Here is a 24,021-nt window from a genome sequence, read left to right as displayed (position 1 = left end):
AAAATTTTGGAAATCAGTAGTTTTATCTATTTTACTTATATTGGTTAAATTTACGTATCAATTCATAGTTTGTTGTGTATGTTAGTCTGACTAATATTGTAGGATTTGCAATGCCTTATTTATCTAATAAACTTTTACTTCTAACCTAAAAAAGTGTTAGTAACTACAAATTATTTTAATCCTTATGTGGTGCCAAAAATAATGCAACGTAGGAACTTCAGGATCACTTGCGTATGCATGGTTCATATAGAATCAAGAGACATCTACACTGTAGCCACAGAATAAGAAATAGTCAAAAAGTAAACTCACAAATGCCGCCTTTGATATTTTTGACACAATATCACTTGAACCTGTGACTTTTTACTCTTGAACTTTTACTCTTCTATTAGAACCGCCTAAGGCTAAGTGTCCATTTAAGACAAAATAGTCTCGAGAGAAGTCAGGGGCGTCATTTGATAGGGTCAGGGGGGCATTTGCCCCCCCCCTGACCCTGAAAATGACTGTATTTGTATTATGTTTGCATATATAATGTATAGTATATATAATGTTTGCCGCCCCCCCCCCAGCAAAATTTCAAATGACGCTCCTGAGAGAAGTCTCCAGACTGCACTCACAGACTTATATGGGTCTGAGAGACTCTAGGTCTCAGAGACAAGTTGTGACTTGTCGCCGAGGCTGCTCTAGCCACAAGTGGACGACATGTTTATTTAAGATCTCGAGATCTAATCTCCAGAGCTGAGCCTAGTCTCAGGTTGGTGTTTAGTGAAAAAGTAAATATTAACTTGTTAAAAAATGAAAATTCGTATGAAATACGAATAAAAAGAATTCTTGTGAAATGCTAACCACAAATTATAGAGGAATCTCGAAAAAAATGAATTTGTATGATGAGCTTTCAATAAAATTTACTGATCATGATGCAAACGAAATACAAAGGAAGTTACACAATTTAAATTTATATTCTCGTAAATCTGGTGTTTTACTAAATCTAAAAGCAGTTCAAACTGCACAGCAGACATTCAAATAAAAATTCTGAATTGCTTTGTATCCTCCACCCACAACTCATTTACGAGAGCTTAACAGGCCCCCAAGTGAATTCGATGATCCACCTATTTTCTCATCCAACACTTGTTTTTTTTTTCACATTTTTTTTTGTTTTTGTACAATCGTATACGCAAATATAAAAGCTAGTGCCTGACGCGAATCCATTTTGAAGAATGAAAATATATACACGTGCGGTGAAGTCATACAGTGGGCTGCGTGTTGACTCTCTAGTTAACGAAGATTGTTTTGGTCTCGAGACTAATACAAATATAAGACTCGAGACTAATATAAAGTCACCGGCGAGTGTCTCGCGCCGATATCGATACCGCAAGTGACTGATACTGAAACGGACAACACCATACACCTTGAAACTAATCTCGGGATTTTATCTCAAGTGGACAGTTAGCTTAGAGAATGGAGAAAGCTGTCTGCGCGAGCCAGGTGTGCATACTTATAAATCATTTGAGAGCAGGGCCCCCGCTACCATATGTGCAAAGTGTGCAATGCACACGGGCGCCATCCTTTAGGGGCGCCAAAACAGAGGGTCAAAAATTGCAAAAATATTTACAAAAAAATCAAAAGCAAAAATTAATTTTAAAACAAAAGTTGAGAAATTAAATAGTTCAGTTTTACTTTGTTTGGATGGCATATGGCATTATTAGTCTCTCTATAGATATAAAATAAAAAATCCGGCTATAAAGATATCAAACACCGATTCTGTAGATAACAAATACCTAACTATACCCTGATTTCGTGTAAAAATTCCAGACATAGTGCAATAGTGTGTAGACGGTAATTATATCTCATCGATAAGCGAACGATTACGTGGCGCTCAAAAAATGATAATTCGACAAGATTTAAAAATCGCATACCTATCAAATAACTAATTAGACCGAGCTGTATCGTCGCCCCCGTTAGCGAAATTATTCCGATTCGATTTTTTGCACAAACTTACTCAAAAATAGGTCCTTATAACAAATCCACAGGGTGCCAGGCGTTGCCGTGGTTGAAAAATTGTTAAAACGAATTCACAAAAATAATGTTTTCATTTTGAACATATTTTTTTAGATCACTTGGGTCATTCTGAGTAAAAAAGGTCTCTTGTCATTTTTCACTAAAATTGATTGATGTCGAGTTATACGCGATTTAAAATTTAAAAAATGCGAAAATGGCCATTTTCAAGGCTTAATTACTCGATTAAAAATTCTAATTTTGAAAGTCAAAAAGTGAATTATAAAGTCAAATCAAAGTTTAAAACCCCTCCATGAAGATCCTGAAGAAATTTTTGATATTATTTTATTACAAAGCTGTCGTTTTTAATTATTAACAATTAGCGCTATAGTCCAGGTTGTATCGTTGCCCACGTTAGCGAAATTATTTCGGTTAGATTTTTTGCAAAAATTCAAAAAGACGTTTTTATAACAAATTCTGAGGGATCCAGACGGTACCTTGGTCAATTCTTTTAAACAAATTCACAAAAGTAATTTTTTCACTTGAACAATTTTGTTAAATAATTTGGGTCATTCTGAACAAAAAAGGTCTCTTGTGATTTTTCTCTAAAATTGATTGTTGTCGAGTTATATGGCCCTTTTCGCAATTTTTAAATCTTAGATCGCGTATAATTCTATAACAATCAATTTTAGAGAAAAATGACAAGGGACCTTTTTTACTCAAAATGACCCAAGAGACCTGGATCCCGCGTATCAAAAAAAAAGTTGATTAAAGCTAAAAATTTTTTAATGGTTTAACGGTGTCTAGTCGGATAAACTTTGATATATGGGAACACTGGAGTAGGGAAAGTTTAAAATGTGGAACAGGTTAAAAATTTGAAACGTCAGACTACGAAAACGTCACATGTATTTTGTCGGACAGAACTTCCAATTGATTTGTTACCCATTTATCACCAACTGGGCATTTTAATAAGCCCGACACGTAGAACATGTTAAATAACAGGAATTATGTTATTGATAAATAGCAGTCTGATTTTTGCATGAGAGTTTAATGAAAGGGCAACAAATCAATTGGAAGTTCTGTCCGACAAAATACATGGGACGTTTTCATAGTCTGACGTTACAAATTTTTAACCTGTTCCACCTATTAATCAAATTTTTTTGGTATGCGAGATCCAGGCCTACAAGTTGTTCGAAATAAAAAAAAAATTTTTGTGAATTTGTTTAAAAAAAATTGTATAAACAATTTTTCGACCACAGCACCGCCTGGCACCCTGTGTGGCTTTGTTATAAAGGACCTCTTTTTGAGTAAGTTTTTTCGGGGCTACGATAACGGGGGCGACGATATAATCCCGTCTAAATGGACACAATTTGAAAATCGCGGTACTCTGGGTTCGTCATCCACAAAAAGGTGGGATGTTGTGGGTGGGGTGTTGTGGGTGGGGTGAGAAAAAATGTTTGTGGGTTAAGTTTAAATCCTCTAAGTGTGACAAGATGCTCAAGCAGAATTTATTCAATAAAGCCCCTTAAACCTTATTCAATTAAGGTTTGCTATGGTGTTATTTGTACCTATTTTGCTTTATTTAAAGCACCTACGTACCTACCTTCAAAAAAATAAATAAAAAAATATTATCAAAATGCCTTAAGGGGCGCCAAAATCCTTTTTTGCACACAGGCGTACGGGGGCCCTGTTTGAGAGTTTACCTTCTGGTTTTTTCTTATTCTGTGATGTGGCAAAAAATGCTAAAGCAAGGAAAATCAAGGAATTTTTTCACGAATGAAACATTCCGAAGATACTACTCGCTCGTGTCGATTATCCCTCGTTAATAGTATTTACTTGATAATTGGTGTACTAATAATCGTATAAAACATACGTTTATTATTTAAATAACATTTTCTAGTGTTTTATTGAACACGCCACTGTGACCGATGTATCGAAAAACAGATCGTACCACACTGGCAAATGGCGTGTTCAGCAAAATGTCAATTTTTGTCACCAGAATACCACCTTTAGCCACATAAGGGTTAGCTTTGTATTATTTACATAACACAGGACACTTTTAGCTTTATTATAATAATTGTTAGAGGCATTCAGTTGTCCCTTAATTAATCGTATCTTTTATCGTAATTCGTTACTAAGATAAACAGAAACTCTGTTTTTGTTTGTTGGTGTCTTTAGAGGTTAGTTATCTAATTTCTGTCTTTTCACGAAATTTATTTTTATATTAGTCAAACAACGGCACATAATTTATATCTAGGTTATTATTTAGGTTTTTATAGTTGTCTGGTCATCTGGTTCTTTTTTAGACACAATCGTTCTTCATAACTCTGATTACCTAGAGCACTTAAATTTTTCAGTATCATATTAAACGAAAACTAATACATAATGTACACAGTGCTAGAAAATTTTAATAAAAGTAAAAAAACTAGAGCCAGTTGTTCAAAGTGGAAATACCAATACTGTGATGATTGATCCTGTCTTGGGAAACAGGCTTTATTTTTACCGCCTTCTGAGAAATTTAAATTTTTTTTACCACTGGTCAGTATTAGTTATCGTTACATAGAACTGAATATGTCCAAAAAAGTATGATAAATTAGAGCTATTTAGCAAAATGACAAATTGGAGCCACTTGGTAAAATGACAAATTTTTAGTGTTAAAAATGTTTGTTAATATTTTATCTTGTCACTTTTTGTACACATTAACATTCTTTTTCTTCATGTGCCTTGTCCATTGCGGACGTTGGCTATCATCATAGCAATTAGTTGGTATCAACTCGATCGATGTTAGTCCAAACCATTGGCGTAAGTTTTGAAGCCATGAGTGTCTTCTTCCGGGTCCCTGTTTGCTTTCTATTTTACCCTGTATTATCAGTTGGAGTATATGATATTTATCATGTCTCATAATATGACTGAGGTATTCAAGTTTCCGTTGCTTAAATGTGAATGAGATTTCTTTTTGTTTTTCCATTCGGCGCAATACCCCTACGTTGGTGGTGTGAGTCGTCCAGGATATTTTGAGGATACGTCGATAACCCACATTTCGAATGCCTCCAGCTTCCTCATTAATGTTTCCGTTAGTGTCCCTGCCTCTTCACCATACAGCAAGACTGGAAATACATAGCATTTTAGCGGCCGTATTTTTAGTGGGAGAGATATGTCGGAATGGGTGAATATACCTATTGCTCATGTTGTTAAATGTTGTTCTGGCCTTTTCAATTCTAGATCGTATTTCGGTTGTTTGATCCCATTTCGAATTGACGACTGTTCCAAGGTATATATACGAGTCAACATGTTCAATTAATTGGTTTTTATTTTCAATTGTCTGGCAGGTTTTTGAGTTTTGCTAACCAGAATCCATTTTCTTTTATTTATGTTGAGGTTAAGACCTCTTTCTTCACTCGCTCTTTGTACCCTGTCCATAAGATACTGAAGTTCATCGATACTACTGGCAAGTACGACTGTATTGTCCGCATATCGGATGTTATTTGTCAATTCTCCATTGATTTTTATGCCTTCGTTTGCTTCATCCAGTGCTTTTTTAAATTAGTTCGGAGTAAATATTAAAAAGGAGAGGGGAGAGAACACATCCCTGTCGCACATCTTTTCTGATATTAATGCTCTCTGTGGACGCATTGCCGACTTTTACCCTGGCTGTCTGATTCCAATAGAAACTTGTCACAATTCGGATGTCCTTATCATCAATTCCTATGTTTCCTATATTCATTAACATTGTTGTGGGATTTGTTTTTCTTCTTCAGTCTGTTTTTCACACACGGTTACTTGTTCTCCAAGCTTCTCTATGCTTAAATCATCCTATCTTGAGTTGACTTCACATTTGATTCCTCACAGTTACTTATGCATGGAAAAAGACGGCTTTGCAATATTGTGCGACCTCTCCCACCACCCTACAAAGACAAGATCTTCTAAATATAACAGGAGCCTTGAATGGTAGACGTACTATGGTTCACTGATAAATCTAAAACTGCTCATGATACTGGATCAGGAGTCTTTCCGCAGACATGTAATTGTGATCAATCTTGTACAGCCTAGGTAAAATATACAACGGTGTTCCAGGCAAAATTTATTGCTTTGGTGACCTGGATTGATGAAAGCATGGATGGAAACTCCAAAGTAAAGACAATCAAAATTTATACAGAGAGCCAAGCGGCTATTCTGGCAATAAATAACCCGCTCATCAAACCAAAACTGGTGAGGAACTGAAAAAATCTCCTTAACAACCCGACCAAAGATAATAAAGTGGCTTTAATATGGATGTCGAGTCATGAAGGGATGCATGAGAATGAATGAGATGATTTGTCGGTAAAACAAGGCTCGAGAGGAACCTTATAGGCCCACAACCATACCATGGCATCACTAAAGATGGTACAAGAAACGAAGTTCATAAGGGAGTGGTAAAGAATCATCAAAAGAAATGGAGAGTCAATCAAGACCAAATACAGACTAAGAAAATAATCAAAAATATTGATAAAAAACTCTCGGACAATTTGAACCTCGATAAACGAGAGACTAAAACAGTCACCAAAATGGTGACTGGATATTGTCACTTAGAAAACACATAATATTTATACAGACTAGGTAAGGAGAATGAACGATGGTGTAGAAAATGCGAAATGGAAGAAGAGACTTTTGTAATTTATTACGATATCCCTTAACTTCGTTCTAGGGCTTATTTCGGTGTTTCTAACCTTGTCTCTCAATGATATTCCAAACATGTTTCATTCCATTGCACCTTGCGTTGTCTCTAGTTTTTTAGCAGATTTTTGGTAAGGCTACGGTCTTCAAACCGTAGGTAGAAACTGGTAGTATGCATATATTACACATTTTTTTTCTTTCTTCTTCCTAAACTGCTATCTCCTTTAGTGGAGGTTAGAGACTACGCTTACAAATCTGTATCTGTCCAATGCGGGTCTAAACAAAGATATTGAATCAAGGCCGGTCCAGTCTCTGATATTTTTAAGCCATGAAATCTGGCGCCTACCGGGACCCATTTCCTTCATTCTTCCCCGGGATGATCAGTTGCGCGAGGCGGTACTTTTCGTTTCTCGTTATGTATCCCAGGTAGATTTCCTTCTTTAAGTTTATAGGAATGGAGGTGATTTACAAAATACAGGATGTAACAGAAATACAGGTCATAAATTAAATCACATATTCTCGGACCAAAAATAGATCGATAGAACTTAACTTACCTTAGTCCAAATGTGCACATAAAAAAAGTTATAGCCCTTTGAAGTTACAAAATGAAAATCGATTTTTTCCTATATATTGAAAACTATTAAAGGTTTTTTATTGAAAATGGACATGTAGCATTTTTATGGCAAGAACATCTTTAAAAAAAATTATAGTGAAACTTGTGTACCCCATAAAAATTTTATGGGGGTTTTGTTCCCCCTAACCCCCCAAACTTGTGTGTACGTTCCAATTCAATTATTATTGTGGTACCATTAGTTACACATAATATTTTTAAAACTTTTTTGCCTCTTAGTATTTTTTCAAAAAGCCAGTTTTTATCGAGATAGTTTGAATATTTGTCAAATCTACCATATATTTGTATATGGTTAAGTACCTAAGATATACCTGTTAATAATCCGAAAATTTATTTATAATTTACATTTTTAGGTATCTTCTAAAAAAGAAGCCAGATCTCGATAAAATCTACCTTATCGAAAAAATACTAAAAGGCAAAAAAGTTTTAAAAACACTGTCTTTAACTAATGGTGCCGCAATAATAGTGTAATTGAAACGTACACAAACGTTTGGAGGGTTTAAAGCAGGGGTGGGCAAATACTTTTAAAAGCGGGCCAAAATATAATTTTCAAAATGTCTCCCGGGCCGGAGGACGACACCGCTTACGTAAATAAAAAAGGGGATATAAAAATTGCTTGCGGGATTTGTCAACGGGCCGGATGCGGGCCGGCTTTTGCCCACCCCTGGTTTAAAGGAACAAAATCCCCATAAAATTTTTATGTAAACATATTAAAAAGAAGCCGCATCTCGATAAAAACTGGCTTGTCGAAAAAATACTATGAGGCAAAAAAGTTTTAGAAATATTGTGTTTAACTAATGGTACCACAATAATAATTATATTGGAACGTACACACAAGTTTGGGGGGGTTTAAGGGGACAAAACCTCCATACAATTTTTATGGGGTACACAAATTTCACTATAATTTTTTTTAAAGATGTTCCTGCCATTATAATACTACATATCCATTTTCAATAAAAAACCTCTAATAGTTTTCGATATATTGGAAAAAATCGATTTTCATTTTGTAACTTCAAAGAGCTATAACTTTTTTTAGGTGCACATTTGGACTAAGGTAAGTTAGGTTCAATCGATCTATTATTAGTACCAGAATATGGGATTTAATTTATGACCTGTATTTTTGTTACACCCTGTATATAGTCTAGTCGCAACATAGGGGGTCCCGTGGACACTTTTAGTTCGCCGCGATTTGATGGTGGTATTATAGGTTTTTTGGGTCGCTGAATCCAATGGAAGTGGTCTGGAAGCCCAAATGTGGTGCGTTTAATTGTTATTATCAAATTATGGTAAAATTAGATGTTTTTCAGGAATTATTAGAAGCCCTGTAAATAAATTGACAGTGTTGAGGTCTTCTCTGGTGTGTTTTTGGTCGCTGAATCGAATGCGACTAGTCGTGATTACTTAAAATATGTTCTTATTTTGGTAATAACAAAATAATAGTTTATTCGCCGAAATGCTCGTAATGCGCTCTCTACAGAAAGTTTGTAGACTTTTTCATAGTATTTTTATACGCTAAATCTATTTCCGCTAGTCGTGATAGCTTAAACCATGTTCCGACTGTGTTATTAATAAATTATTGCAAAAATAACGGTTTATAGTACGTTCACTCACGGTTTTTGCTTTAAATTTTAAAAAACCACTTGGAATGACATGAAATGTGACATGCACGTAGCTAACATGTCAAACAAAACAAGTGATATTGTGCCTATGGCTGATTTTACCCTGGGGGTGAGTTTCACCCCTTTTGAGGGGTGAAAAAAGAAACTTTTAAAATAAGTCCGGAAGTGGATAAACTGATTAATTCTATGCAACGTTTGTTCTATAGAGTGTTTTCACTAAGTCAATACTTTTCGAGATATTTGGTTGTTTTATTGAAAAATGAACATAATATATGAACTCGCAAATAACTCAAAAAGTATTGACTTAGTGAAAAAACTTGTAACGTTACAAACGTCACATCTTTGATATTTTATTTTTAAATAATTATTTTACCTTATTTCCTTTAATATTTCATTAATAATTATCTTCTTCTAATTGGTTTACCCATTTTCCCCTTTAAAAATCGGTTGGCGCTCTCTTTTATTACCCTCTTTTATTATCTTCTATTTAATATATCTCTTTCATTTAAATCATCATACTGAACATACCTCGTATATTCATACTCTCCAAATATCTGTATTTTCAATACGGAACATGCCGCTACTTCATAGTACTTGGTTGTCATTTTAAATGTCGTTTTCAATGACAGTGTCACTTCATCGACTTGACCCCCTACTCCCTCACATACACTGGAAGGGAAAAATTAATCCTTAAAAAGGCATGTAATTCGAAAAATAAATCATTTCTATTTCAACAAATCATCTTCCTCTTGGGTTTTTGGGAATAAAGATCACAGTCCTCCCTCCGGGAGCTTCAAGCCATCCACACCGGTGATGGAACTAGGGCTATACCACAACAATGGACCATGAAATCTAGGCTGCAACACTGAACATCTTTTGCTGCACTGACCTAGGGCCTCAACATCTGCCCAGGTCAAGAGAAGTCCACAGCAGTACCCCATATAGCACACAACGTCCGATGTACGTCCATATAACGTACATTTAAAGTCCAAACGTCCATGGACCAAAACTGGACGTACTATGTACGTACATTACGGGACGTCCATTGGACGTTGGATTTAAACGTACATTGGACATCCATTTGTGGTCCATGGATATTTTACACAAAACGCGACTATTATGTTAAGTCCCAATACAAACTAAATGAGAATCTTCTTGACAACGTTGTCGCTCTTCGCGCTATCGGTCGTGAAAGTTAGTATTAGACAGGTACTTTTAGGGGATTATCGCTGTTAATTGTTGTGGAATACTGAAGGATGGTTTATTTATGATAATTCACAGAATGGCAAACGCGCTTGTAATATACAACAACGGTACTGACTCTAAAAATAGTTTGGAACAGAAACAGAACAGAGATTAAACCTCTTTTAATGTGCATGCTTCCTAGGGCGTCATTATCTGAATCTCGTTTTTATGAAAATACATCCTGTGATATATTTGTGTTTTCTGTTTATCGTGCAAGTGCAGTCGTGCATTAATGAAGTTCCTAGTTCCTATAATAAAGTATATATTATAATGAAGTTATAGTAAAGAGAAATAAAAAGGTCTTTTGTGTAATATTTTTAAGTATAAGTTTAGTATTATAAGGAACTATTTCCTATAAAGGCTTTTTGCTATGTATTCACAAAATTATAGATACTAGATTTCTTTCTGAAAAGTGCCCTACAAATGTCCATAAGACGTACATTGAATGTACATAAGGTGTACACTGAAAGCTTCAATACAACGTACAATGTACGTTTGTAGCGGACGTTCTATGGACGTCCAATTTTGTGAACTCTGGACATTCGTTGGACGTCCATCGGATGCCCATTGTACCTTAGCGGGACGTCCATTGGACGTTCCAATGTACACAGATGTACGTCCATTGGATGTCCATAAAACGTACTTGTGCTATCTGGGACCATACGACATCAAGAAGATACCATCAGCTACCAAAAGCCATAAGTATAATCCAGAATTGTTAGTTTTTGGCAAGAATTTAAATACATTTGTTAATGCAATTTACTAAGTCATTTTATTTATTATATCTTTATGAACAATAAACATGATTAGTTAAAAACTATGTTTTGTTTGCTTCCATTCCAATTTTCAGAGTTCATTCTAAGGTTAGGACAAGACGAACACACACCTGAGTGACTGAGCTAAGCTAAGGGTGTAACGATGGCTATCTTGGTTAGTTGAGGTAATATTTTCGAATATTGTTTCAATTAGCAGGGGTAGTCAATCGCTTTTTCGTTTCAAACTGTATAGAACAAAAATTGCATAGAATTAACCACTTTATCCACTTCCGGACTTATTTTAAAGGTTTCTTTTTTCACCCCTTAAAAGGGGTGAAACTCACCTCCAGTGTAAAACCAGACATCGGCACAATACCACTTGTTTTTATTGACATGTTAGCTACGTGTATGCCAAATTTCATCTCATTCCAAGTGGTTTTTTAAAATTAAGAGCAAAAACCGTGAGTGAACGTACTATAAACCGTTATTTTTGCAATAATTTATTAATAACACAGTCGGAACGTAGTTTAAGCTATCACGACTAGCGGAAATCGATTTAGCGTATAAAAATACTATGAAAAAAACTACAAACTTGCTGTAGATAACGCATTTCGAGCTTTTCGGCGATTAAACAATTATTTTGTTATTAACAAAATAAGAACACATTTTGAGTAATCGCGACTAGTCGCATTCGATTCAGCGACCAAGAACACACCAGAGAAGACCTTAACACTATCAATTCATTTACAGGGCTTCTAATAATTCCTGAAAAACACCTAATTTTACTATAATTTGTTAATAACAATTAAACGCACCACATTTGGGCTTCCAGACCACTTCCATTGGATTCAGCGACTCAAAAAACCTATAATACCACTATCAAATCGTGGCGAACTAAAAGTGTCCACGGGATCCCCTATGTTGCGACTAGACTAATATGCTATTTTACTGAAATCGGACAAAAAGGAGAACAGATAAAATGGAAACAGATTTGTAAATATATCTAATAGCTCAATTATGCCTTTTTTAGGAAATAATTGATTTTTACATGGTGGCTCAAAAAGTTCTCACCCACTGAATGATTATTCTGAACCAATTCACGATATTTTCTAATAGAGAGCACTTTTTATAAAACAGTAATCATGACATCTTATATCGACCAAAATAACGAAAACAGTTTTACAGTGTTGTCGTTTCTTTTAGCGCAAGGCCTGAAAAGTCCATCCAGAATCATTCACTTGCAGAAACAGCTGAGAACACAGACCACTTTTATGACACATACGATCCCTATCCTCCTTCTTATTATAATGATCCCGATATCAACCATAAAGAAAATATAACGTTTGTAGTTTTAGATAGTTATGATGATCTATATCCGCAATATTATACAGTGAATAAAATTCCAGCTAACCCTAAACAAACAGATATTGAGCCGTCTTCGACAACAATTTCTGTAACAACTTCAACATCTAAAAGTAGACCTAATTTCCATTACATTACAAAACCAAGTATAATTACAACTACTCCACGAAATACTCCCCATCCCACAACTGAATCAAGTACTACCACGACTACCACAACTACTAGTACAACGCCGAGAACAACGATTACAAGTACTACCACTGTACCTATTTCTACACCTGAAACAGAATTAGAACAACTTAGTAGGAGTAGTTCAGTGAACAAACGTCCTTCAGCTGCACAGATCATAATCCCGACAACGTATCTGCCTTTCAGATTTGTGCTTAAAGCACCTATTTCAAAAGCTGTCGTTGTTGACACTACCCCTATATCCAATACTTGGAAATCTAACTCAACTGCTTCCGTACACCAAAACATCAACAACAGCTCACGAGCTTTCAAGACCTTGAAAGCTGTAAGAAAAGTATTAAATCCAGTAAGTCTTAACCATGAATTGTCGGCATCTGCCGAGGAAGCTAAGAATTTAGCTAAAAATTTGAAAGAAGAAGTTGATACTCCGGTTAGGTTAAAGTTTTTCGTTAGCGAGCACAGAATAAGTAACGAAAAATTTGTACCTACGTCACGAGTTCAAAATAGATTGCAAAATCAGTTGAGAAAGACTAGCAGTACCACTCAACGTATTTCTACTGTTAGTACTACTGTTTCGACAACACCAAAAAGTGTTAAAACAACTGAAGAGCCATTTGAAGAGCCTGAATTGTCTGATGAGGAATATATTACAGACTCTATTGAGAATTATGACTCAAAAAGTACTGAATTGACATCTACTGAAGACGAAAACGATACTAAACTACCAAAACCAAACAGTTTACCTACACAAGAACCCAAACCTTTCTCTAAACCTGTTATTACAAGTACGGCAACCACTAATTTTCTGCAAAATGATTCACTACCAACTAGAACATCCCGGGTCAATGCGGCTATAAAATCTCTCATAAATCTTGGGGAGACGCGAGGATCTAGTAAATACAAAGAAGGACTAATTTTTCCTTCAAAAAACTATTCGAAGCAGAGGTATTTATTCCTCCAATAGTAAAAATGCGAATACAGGTTGGCAGTTTTCAGTTTACATGCAATTTTTATTTCATACAAAATTTTTACTGAATCAATAATTTTAGTATTTTTTTCAGTTCTTCTCATAATATGCAAATATTATTTTTTATAAAAAGTGTCATCTGTTGTCTGTCACCTTGTCATATGCATGACATCGTGAAGAATGTAGTGATGTTGATTATAGTTACTTTCGAGTATTCGTTACAAATCGTTACTTTTGTACAAAGTACAGTATTCGTTACTTTGATTACTATGATTACTTTTGTTACTTTTGTATTTGAGTACCGGTAATCATATCGAGAATCGTATTTCTCAGTAGGTAGGTATTTTGTATAAAGTAATCATTTACAGTAAGTATTCGTTACTTTGATTACTATTATTGCTTTTGTTACTTTTGTATTTGAGTACCGGTAATCATACCGAGAATCGTATTTCTCAGTAGGTAGGTATTTTGTATAAAGTAATCATTTACAGTATTCGTTACTTTAATTACTATGATTACTTTTGTTAGGTACTTTTGTATTTGAGTTCCGGTAATCATATCTAGAATCGTATTTCTCAGTAGGTAGCTATTTTGTATAGGTATTCCGATATAACAGCGACCTTCACCGATCTGTTTAAGGGATAGAAATGATTTGATTACTATGATTACTTTTGTATTTGAGTACCGGTAATCATATCGAGAATCGTATTTCTCAGTAGGTAGGTATTTTGTATAAAGTAATCATTTACAGTATTCGTTACTTTAATTACTATGATTACTTTTGTTAGGTACTTTTGTATTTGAGTACCGGTAATCATATCTAGAATCGTATTTCTCAGTAGGTAGCTATTTTGTATAGGTATTCCGATATAACAACGACCTTCACTGATCTGTTTAAGGGATAAAAATGATTTGATTACTATGATTACTTTTGTTACTTTTGCATTTGAGTACCGGTAATCATATCGAGAATCTTATTTCTCAGTAGGTAGGTATTTTGTATAAGTATTCCAATATAATAACGACCTTCACGAAGTACGAAGTAATCAGAGTAATCAAAGTAATCAAAGTAGATACAATAGTCGTTACTCACTCTGTTACGATTGGTACGAAGTAATCAGAGTAATCAAAGTAATCAAAGTAGAGACAATAGTCGTTACTAGCTCTGATACGATTGGTACGAAGTAATCAGAGTAATCAAAGTAACGATTTGTTTCTCTGTATAGTAATCGTTACTTTCGGTATTCATAAGTAACGAGTACTTTGTAACGAATAGTTACTTTTTCAACATCACTAGAAGAATGAGCGTATTCAAGGTCAACAGTCAAATGAGTAAATAGATATAAATAACAAATTATAATAACTTATTTTCCAAAGCCTCATATACATATTTAGAAGAAACTCAGAAAACAGTTTTATAAAAAAATGTGAAATAGGAAAATTTGCATAATGGATTAGCTCGTTTTTTAGATAGAAAAACATTTGCGATTGTTTTTTATCATTCGCCGGGACAAAAATAATTAAAATATCATTATTTTGTTTCCTCCTTGTGCTTCCCTGATTCTTCTTCTTTTTCTTTTGGCATCATAACCCTGGATGGGTATTTGCCTGTCTGGTTATGCCCTTCTATTCAAATCCCTCTTGTGTCCTTCTCCTCCATTGTCTTATATTCATGGTTTTCAGGTCTTTCACGTCATCCAACTATCTCGTTCTGGCCCTTCCTTCTTTTCACCTTCCTATCAGCTTCCTCTGTAATATTTTTTTTTGCTGTTTTTGCATCTTTTTATGTCTGGATATGTCTCCATTCAATTCATTAACCTCGTCGTTTCTCCTAATTCTCCATGCGCCGTCTTCCTCTTGCACCGGGTCATATACTTTTCTCAGTATCTTTCTCCCGAATGTCCTGAGTTGGGCTTCATCTTTTTGGTTTGCCTTGATTAATTCTCCAATATATACGAGGTTTACACACACCCAAACTTATATGGAATCATCTGATATTTCTTACTATTCCGTGCGAATTTAAGAATAACGAACACACGAAGTCAAACAATATTTATTTTAAAGCAATTTAATAACAAATACATAACAATTAAATAAAACAATAAAGTATTTAACAAACAAATTGAAAGTAGTTGTTTATACAAAATTTCAATGTAAAACAAATAATGTTTAACTTGTTTTTATTTATTTTTTTTTTGTATTTTGTGGTAGTCAGTGTTATCACCTCTAGTCCTTATACAAGCTTGAGTTTGCGTGTGCACGCTCCTAATCAAATTATCAACATTTTGTTGTGGTAGGTTGCTCCATCCTTTAAAAGCAGCTTGTACTAGCCGTGCGGTGTTTTGTGGATTATCCCGGCGAGCTCTAATTTTTCTTTTAAGCATATATCATACATACTCTATAGGATTAAGCTCAGGTGAGCAAGCAGACCACTCCAAACCTGCTTCAATGATGTCTGTAGTCACTCTAATGGTATGTAGATGTCCATTATCATGCAATAAAATTAAATTTTCTCCTGTTGCACCTCTCCAGATCATGACTACAGGTTATCAACATACCTGTGAGCAGTTAAAGTTGATTGGATGAAAATTAAAGGAGTTTTTTACGGATCACAATTCCTCTCCAGAACATTACACTTCTCCTTGTATATTTGTGAACAGATCTGAAAGTTTTCGTTCATGCTTGTCTTCCTCGACCTCTAAGTACACGATTTCGTGGGTCATCCGATTTTCCATCTGATAACATTAAATCCTGACTGTTTTTGAAAATAGCACATTTTGTCATTTCCCAATGTTCCAGTTTTGGTGGTGCAGACACCAATTTAGGCGATCAATCTTGTGCTGCCTGGATAACTCGGGAATCCATAACTGTCTCCTGCTGTATACTTCTTGGTACGAACTCTTCTTCTTATCGTTTCAACTGAAACAGTTACACCTGTAGCTTCCAAAAGCTGTCTTTGGAGCTGCAGGTGAGAAATGGTTGGGTGTCTTCCAGCTGATTGGACAATTAAACGATCGTGGAGAGCCGTTATCACTTTTGGCGACTTTTTCTTGCTTTATTTTTGAGCTTTCCTAGTTCCTGTTACCTAGCATATGTTTTGGAGAGAACGCCCTGTATTACGCCTAGCCCTGCAGCTATGTCCATCTGAGAACATTACTTTCTCCACAAGACCAATAATCTTTCCTCGTTGTAAGTTATATAACCCCACATGAGGCATATTTTCGTTTTTGGGCGCAAAAGTTAGTTTATTTATTTTCGTTCAACTTGCAACTCAAGCAAATAATATATACCGTACTGGGCTGTACTATCCGATTGTCTTATATATTTGTTTATTTTCAACCTTTAATCTTCGCAACAATAACAAGTTTTTTCAAAAGAAATAAATATTACTTTGAAATACATACATGGGGATTCCATATAAGTTTGGGTGTGTGTACTTTGTATTGTTTATTAAAATGCCCCGATTAATGATAAATTCTCGTGAACGAGAATCTACGTAAGGATTACCTGTACTAACACGATATCCTCAGCAAAGAACATTAACCAAGTAGCTTCATCCCTTATATTCTCTTTCAATACATCCATAACAAGATTAAACAGGTAGGAACTCAGTGAAAGTAGACTTTTGGTCAATCCGATTCAAGTACTTACTTTGGTGTACGCTTCTTCATACATATCCTTCACGAGCCTTACGTACTTTTCTCAGGAACTCATTTCTCTCTCATACATATCCACATTTTTTTTCTAGGTACTGTGTCGTACGGTACGCCTTCTCAAGATCTATAAATACCAAATATAGCTCTTCTGATCATATTTCTCTATCAACTTTTTTAACGTAAACAAGGCATCTGTTATCATCCTTTCTGGCATAAACCCAAACTTCTCTTCTCCTATCCACTTTCGCTTTACATTTCTCTACCAAATTTTTATTGTGTGCGACATTAATTCTTTATCCCTGCATATTGCTTACAGTGCTGAATGTCCTCTTTATCTTTATACAGTGATACCATCACACACATATCCATCATATTGGGCATCCTTTCTTCTTCATACATCAACTCGTCATTTTTCATCAACACATCAACTCTTTCCTCTCCTGGACTCTCCCATACCTCCACAGGTATTTCATCAGGTCCTACTGCCTTACCATTCGTCATCCTATTTAACGCCTCAGCAACTTTGACTCTTGCTATCTTCGGTATTACATTCTCATTTGGAATCCCGCAGCCTCTGTCTCTCCTCTGGTATTCTTCGTTTAGCATCTTTTTAAAGTACTCATACCATCTTTACTTTATTTAAACATCTGTTCTTAACACTCTTCCATCCGCACTGCTAATCTGCCGTACATGAATACAACAATGCTGTATAACCTTTTCATCCCCTCTAGCGTTTCTAACTCTTCATACAGCCGTGCAGACATAGACATATTTCCTGAACAATAGCTACAGCGTGTTTTGTTATCCTCTTTTTGCTACCTTGTATAAGCAAGCCTTTGGCTCTTTAGTCTCCTCTGTTTTAGACCTACGCTGGTCCTATAGTAACGTATTAAATTATTAGAGATAATAATGCTTGAAAACATTTTGTTCACAACGCAATAGCCAAGGTCACTTAATGTCATTCAGCAATAACATTCTAACAAAAATGAATCTGGAATAAACGAGGGATAAACGAAAGAAAATATCGTACTCTTTAAGTTACAAAAGATGTTATAAAAACACATTATTTCAAGTAAAAACACGAAAAAAGTATGTGTCAGCCGTTATTGCACGCATTATTAATGGCTTAAAAATGGAGCAAGACCTAATTGGCAGAAAATAACCAAATACAGTGGAACTATAAAGGCCTACTGGGCTCAATGGGAATCTATGTATCTTTCCAATGAGCTATTATTAAAGGAAGTGGGAAAGTCCCGAAGGAGTACCTACAGGTCAACAAGTGGTACAACCAAAATCACACATAAGTGTGTTGCAAAAACTTCATAGCAGCCTTTGTGGATGATAGTTTGGAGTCAAATGAATACTGGCTAGAGTTCGAGATAGATTTTACTGGATCAAATGTCACCGAGATGTAGAAGATTGGTGTAAGAAATGCGATTCAGGTAACGGTAGACTAGAACAATACAATATTGGGATACTTTAATTTCTCTATTCCTGTTAGCCTATAGAAGCTCAGAATATGAAGCAACTGGTTACTCTCCATCGATGATGATCACAGGAAGAGAAATGAAGCTTCATCAAGATCTTATTTTCGGAAGACTGGAAAAACTCTACGGATTTGCTCGTATAAAAGTTGGAAGATTCAAAGTGATAGAGCCAAGTCCAGGTTCGATATATTTCCAGATTTCGAAAGAGGTGACCCAGTATGGTTATACTTATACAATTCCACACGTAAGAAAGGAGTTTGTCCGAAACTTTAACGAAACTGAGAATGCCCGTACACCGTCCTGCAAAAAATAAGCGATCTAATTTAACGCATACAGTTTTCAGCTACAAGTAATGATCCTTCAACCAGATCCTGATAAATTAGTTATTCGAGGCGAATAAACGAGGGAGCAGTGTTACCACAGTTCCGTAAGATTAATCTTACATAGAAAAAGTCCCTTGTCGAGTGAAGAATTGAACGTCAAAAAATGCATATAAACATAGGACTTTGACAATAATAGAACAGTTGTATTTGAATTTTTGAAGTTAATAGTTGTCATTCAGCCCTGTGATGGATAACCGAAGTTATCTTTAACGTTTGCGTTAAAGTTAACATAACTATGACGGATAACTATCTCCATAACTATTTACGTAAATTTCGTGTGACGTATCCGTCACCGTTATGATATGAGTTATTTCTTAAACGGTAAAAGAGAAATTACATTTGAGTAACAAAATTTGAAGTAACAAAGAGAACCTTATGTAGAAATAGTACAAGTTGGAGTGAGTGCGAGAGATTGATCGGAACATGGCACAGGATTGACAGGATCGGAATATAGCCATAAAAGCAGCGTTGCCAGAGTTGGTACAATTGTACCAATTTGATACAATTAACAACCAAACTTTTTGTGACATAAAAAATTTGTTTCAAATAACATTAAACGACGTTTTTTTAAGTTTTTTTACAAAATGTGTTGGTTTAGTACATTTTTTGTCACTATTCCAGTCATTCCAGTGTATTTACAAAAATTTCTCTGGCAACACTGCATATAAGTAGGTATGGTTCTATGTTTATAAACTTTAACTTATATTCAACAATTATATTGATTTTTGTATGATTTTTAAAATTGTATTACCCTTCTATTCTTAAATTATTAGCTTTACTTTTCATTTTTAATTATTGGTTTAATCTTATTATTACATACGTGATTTTAATTGTTATTTGAGGTCTATTTTTTTGATATTTTTAACTTTGTACATCTTAATATTTAATATTAAATTAATAACATGCCGCACAAAATCCTAGGACAACCTGAAGCAGCGTTCTTCGTTGAATATTCACTTGATTTCTATCTAAAAACAAGTCAAAAGATGAACCTAACCTTACACATCCTTACATAACTACAGAATTATCTTATAACTTGAGGTTTAACGTCGCATTATAAAGTAACAGTTGATATATCAGATAACTCAAGAACTGCCAAGAAATAACGCAAGTAGTTAAGTTAAAAAAATATGATACATCACACCAATTCGAGGATTATAGCTTAACTGCAGGATTACTTTACGTTATATTCAACGAGAGTGATTCATCACAGGGCTGATTATGTAAAAGTTATTGTAATATTTTTTGGAGTTGAATAAATTGATTTAAAAGAAGCGTAACAATATGTTACGCTGAATAACACACTGACTGAATAGGAGAACTGTTAAAAATACGTAATTACCTTTAAATTGTTGTTTTAAATAGTATATTATATAAATATATTTATATAATACTGTTTATATTTATACAAAATTATTATAAAGCATTTAAACTGAAAAAGATGCGCTCTATGCATGTTCTGAGGTTTTTGCCTTAATTTCACTGCACCCTTCCGATAACCCTTTGCTCAGAAGCTTTTAGGGTCTCTAATTACCTGTTTTCACTGTTACTGCACTTACAGAGGTTGAACACATTGGGAGCTATGTCTTGATTAATTTTTCTAACTCTATTCTCTTTAATGCTATATAACGCGGATCTGGATATTAGCTGCTATGTAAAACGTTTACATTTAGACGCAGATGTAGAAATAGTTTATTCTTATAAAATTTTTAATAATTAGTTAGAGCGACAAATGATGCATTATAGGTTTTTACTCGTAATGTATATGTTTTATAATCATCAAACCAGAACAATTTTTCAATCACTAATTTTAATTATACAGAGTGAGTTTTATGTATGGAAACCCTCAATTATCTCGGAAACGCCTTGCAAGATTTTTATATGCTTTGGTGTCTAAGGGTTTTCTAATGCGGCCGATCTTACAGTGGTAATTACATTGTTGTCAGATCTTCCGTTTTTCCTGAAATCTAATGAACTTTCTTATTTCAAATGGGACACCCTGTATATTTTTTGGGTTTTGAAGTCCATAAGAAATACTGATTATTTTTTATGTTACATTCAATATACCTAGATACCATATTTTCGGAGTTATTGCTACATTTATTTAAAAAGAAAGTTTTAAACAAATTATAAAAATCAATTTTTTAGGCCCGGGTAGACATTATTTTGGTCTTTTGTAATTTTTCTCTAAAGTTATTCGTTTTCGAGTTATAAACAATTTAAAAATGAAAAAACCGAAAAATCACGATTTTGAATGTTCAAAAACACAAGTAAAAAAAATACTTTTTGAAACTACGAAATATCTAAATTCAAGCTCGAACCTACTTCTATCAGTTCGACGTAAGAATTTTTGGCACATTTTATTCTAAAATATTGTTTTTTAATTGAAGACCTTGGGACCAGTAGGGTACATGCCACAAAAGATTATTTTGGAGAAAACACCATTTTAAACTTATTTTCAGATCCTGAAATCCAATTTTTCCATTTTTCTCGGAAGTAAGGTCCACAATCGTTTGGAAATATATTATTAAATACACAATTAAAGTAACACAAATTATTATTTAACGGTTTTTGAGTTTTTGAACATTTTTTGAAAAAATATGAGGCTTATCCCCTTTTGTACAAATAAAATTATATTCTAAAAAATAAACTGTAGTCTTTGTCATCTTCGCTTTTATTTAAAAATGGATTTTGGTCACTTTGTTTCAGAATCAAACTCATCAAAGTCTATTTTCCGTTTACATGCACCGGAATGTTCCGCCGCCATGTTGATTACTACTGTGGCTTGTCTCCTTCTGTTACAATATAAAGTAATGGTGACACAACGGGACTTACTACAGCGGCGCCATATATGAGAAAAAAGCTGAAATTTACTGTTTGGGACATTAATATGGTCTTAGAGTGTGAGATTTCTACTTTAACTCATTTTTGACGAAATTGTGGCTTGTCCCCTTCTGGCCCCAAGGTCTTCAATTGTTAATGAAGCGTATATGAGGGAACTGGCGATCGGGCTGCATTAACAACTAAAAAACAATATTTTAAAATGAAATAAGCCCATACAACTTATCGGTAGCTGATAAAATAAGGTTTGATCTTGGATTTAGGTACTTCGCAGTTTCAAAATTATTATCTTTTATTTGTGTTTTTGAACCTTGAAAATAGTCATTTTTCAATTTTTTCAGTTTTAAATTGTTTATAACTTTAACGATTAACTTTAGAGAAAAAATACAAAAGACCTTTTTTGTTCCTAATGATCCAAAGAACCTAAAATAATGTCTACCCAGGCCGAAAAAATTGATTTTTATAATTTTTTAAAAAAATTTTTTGTAATAAATTTAGCAATAACTCCGAAAAACTCCGACTATAACATGAAAATAGTCAGTATTTCTTAAGGACTTTAACACGCAAAAAATATACAGGGTGGTCCATTTGAAATAAGAAAGTTCATTAGATTTCCAGAAAAACGGAAGATCTGACAACAATGTAATTACCACTATAATATCGGCCGCGTTATAAAACCCTTACCCACCAAAATTTATAAAATTTGTGCAAACTGTTTCCGAGATAATTGAGTGTTTCCATATATAAAACTCACTCTGTATATTACACAATTCTATTTTATATAGAGGATTGGAAATATTTATTTGGAACATAAGACTTTCAATGCAATTATCCAGTGTAAATTTCAAGACAACGTCGCGATGTTTCATATTTAATTCATTTGTTCGACTGCACCGAACTGAGGTCTCTGATTTGCAATTAATATAACGTCGCGATGTTTTAAAATTAATTTATTTGTTCGACTGTAGGTTCTTTACCGCAGGCTATCGCACAAACGATGCAATCAGATGGGGCACCTCAGTTCAGTGCAGTCGAACAAATGAATTAAATATGAAACATCGCGACGTTGTCTTGAAATTTACACTGGTTAATTGCAAATCAAGAATCTAACGTATTGCATTGAAACTCCCTATGTCCCGAAAAAAGATTTCCAATACTGTATATAAGAATATCTTTGATAAACTACAAGTAACTGCATCTACAGAATACCCTGTAAATGCAACAATTATATAAAAAAAAATATGTGAACAACTAGAGGATCATGCTGACCGCCAAGAATCTAGAGAACGTTTCTCAAAAGTCAAATATCTAACAAGAGAATTCAATCCACAGACACAGATCATCAAAGATAATAGTGGAAATACCATAACAAACCTAGACGGTATCACAGAGGTGTGGAAACAATATTGTGAAATACTGTTCTCTAACAACGACCCAGATCATAATACAGAGAAAAGAAGTTATGCAAAAGAACCTCAAATATTGAAATCAGAAATTGAGTCGGCAATTGTAGAAAAGCACAAGGAGAAGACGGAATAACAACTGAAATGCTCAAAGAAATGGGAGAATTAGGGACGAAAGCTTAGAATTCGCAATGAGATCTGGAATACCGGAAAGTGGCCAAATGACTGGGGTAAACTCACGTTTATTCCCACATACAAAAAAGGTTCTCCGACTGATTGCAGTAATTACCGTACAGTATCGTTGATATCTCACGCGAGCAAAGTACTTCTAACAATAATCAATGAATGATTAAAATCAATTCTCTTACCGCAAATTCCCCAAGAACATCCCTCCCGATGGTATACCTCCCGAATTCCTGATCCATTGTGGGAAATTTGCAAAAACCTGGTTGTCTAAATTCTATACAGATATACTCAAAACAGGTAACCTACCAAACATCTTTAAACAAACAAAAATCATAGCCATTCTAAAACCTGGAAAACCAACAGACAACCCAGCGAGTTACCGCCCCATCGCTTTACTCAGTTACTCAGCTTACAAGCTACTCGAAAGACTGGTCCTGAACAGAATCGGCCCAAAGCTACTTCAAAAAATACCAATTGAACAAGCAGGATTCAGGCCTCAACGAAGCACCACTGACCAAGTGCTCTCTATAACTACCTACATAGAGGCAGGTTACCAAAGAAAACTAAAGACGTCTGTGGCATTCATCGATTTATCGGCTGCATATGACACGGTTTGGAAAGATGGCCTCATCTATAAGCTCCTGAAAATAAT

General features: G+C 34.6%; 1 protein-coding gene across 7 annotated transcripts in view; it reads left to right on the top strand.

Moving 5' to 3' along the window:
• The window catches only part of LOC114335194 (mucin-5AC), a 436,134-nt gene that overhangs the window by 361,161 nt on the left and 50,952 nt on the right, over nt 1–24,021 (top strand). For 3 of the 7 annotated variants that reach the window (XM_050663155.1, XM_050663154.1, XM_050663156.1), the window contains one exon: nt 12,099–13,391. The exons of the other annotated variants lie outside the window; for them this stretch is intronic. In XM_050663155.1, coding sequence (XP_050519112.1) covers nt 12,099–13,391 — 1,293 coding nt within the window. The remainder of the gene's footprint in view (nt 1–12,098; nt 13,392–24,021) is intronic. 7 annotated transcript variants of the gene reach the window in all.

The sequence above is a fragment of the Diabrotica virgifera genome, chromosome 10 (assembly GCF_917563875.1).
Source record: "Diabrotica virgifera virgifera chromosome 10, PGI_DIABVI_V3a".
Classification (NCBI taxonomy): domain Eukaryota; kingdom Metazoa; phylum Arthropoda; class Insecta; order Coleoptera; family Chrysomelidae; genus Diabrotica; species Diabrotica virgifera.
This window is presented reverse-complemented; position numbering and strand designations above follow the sequence as displayed.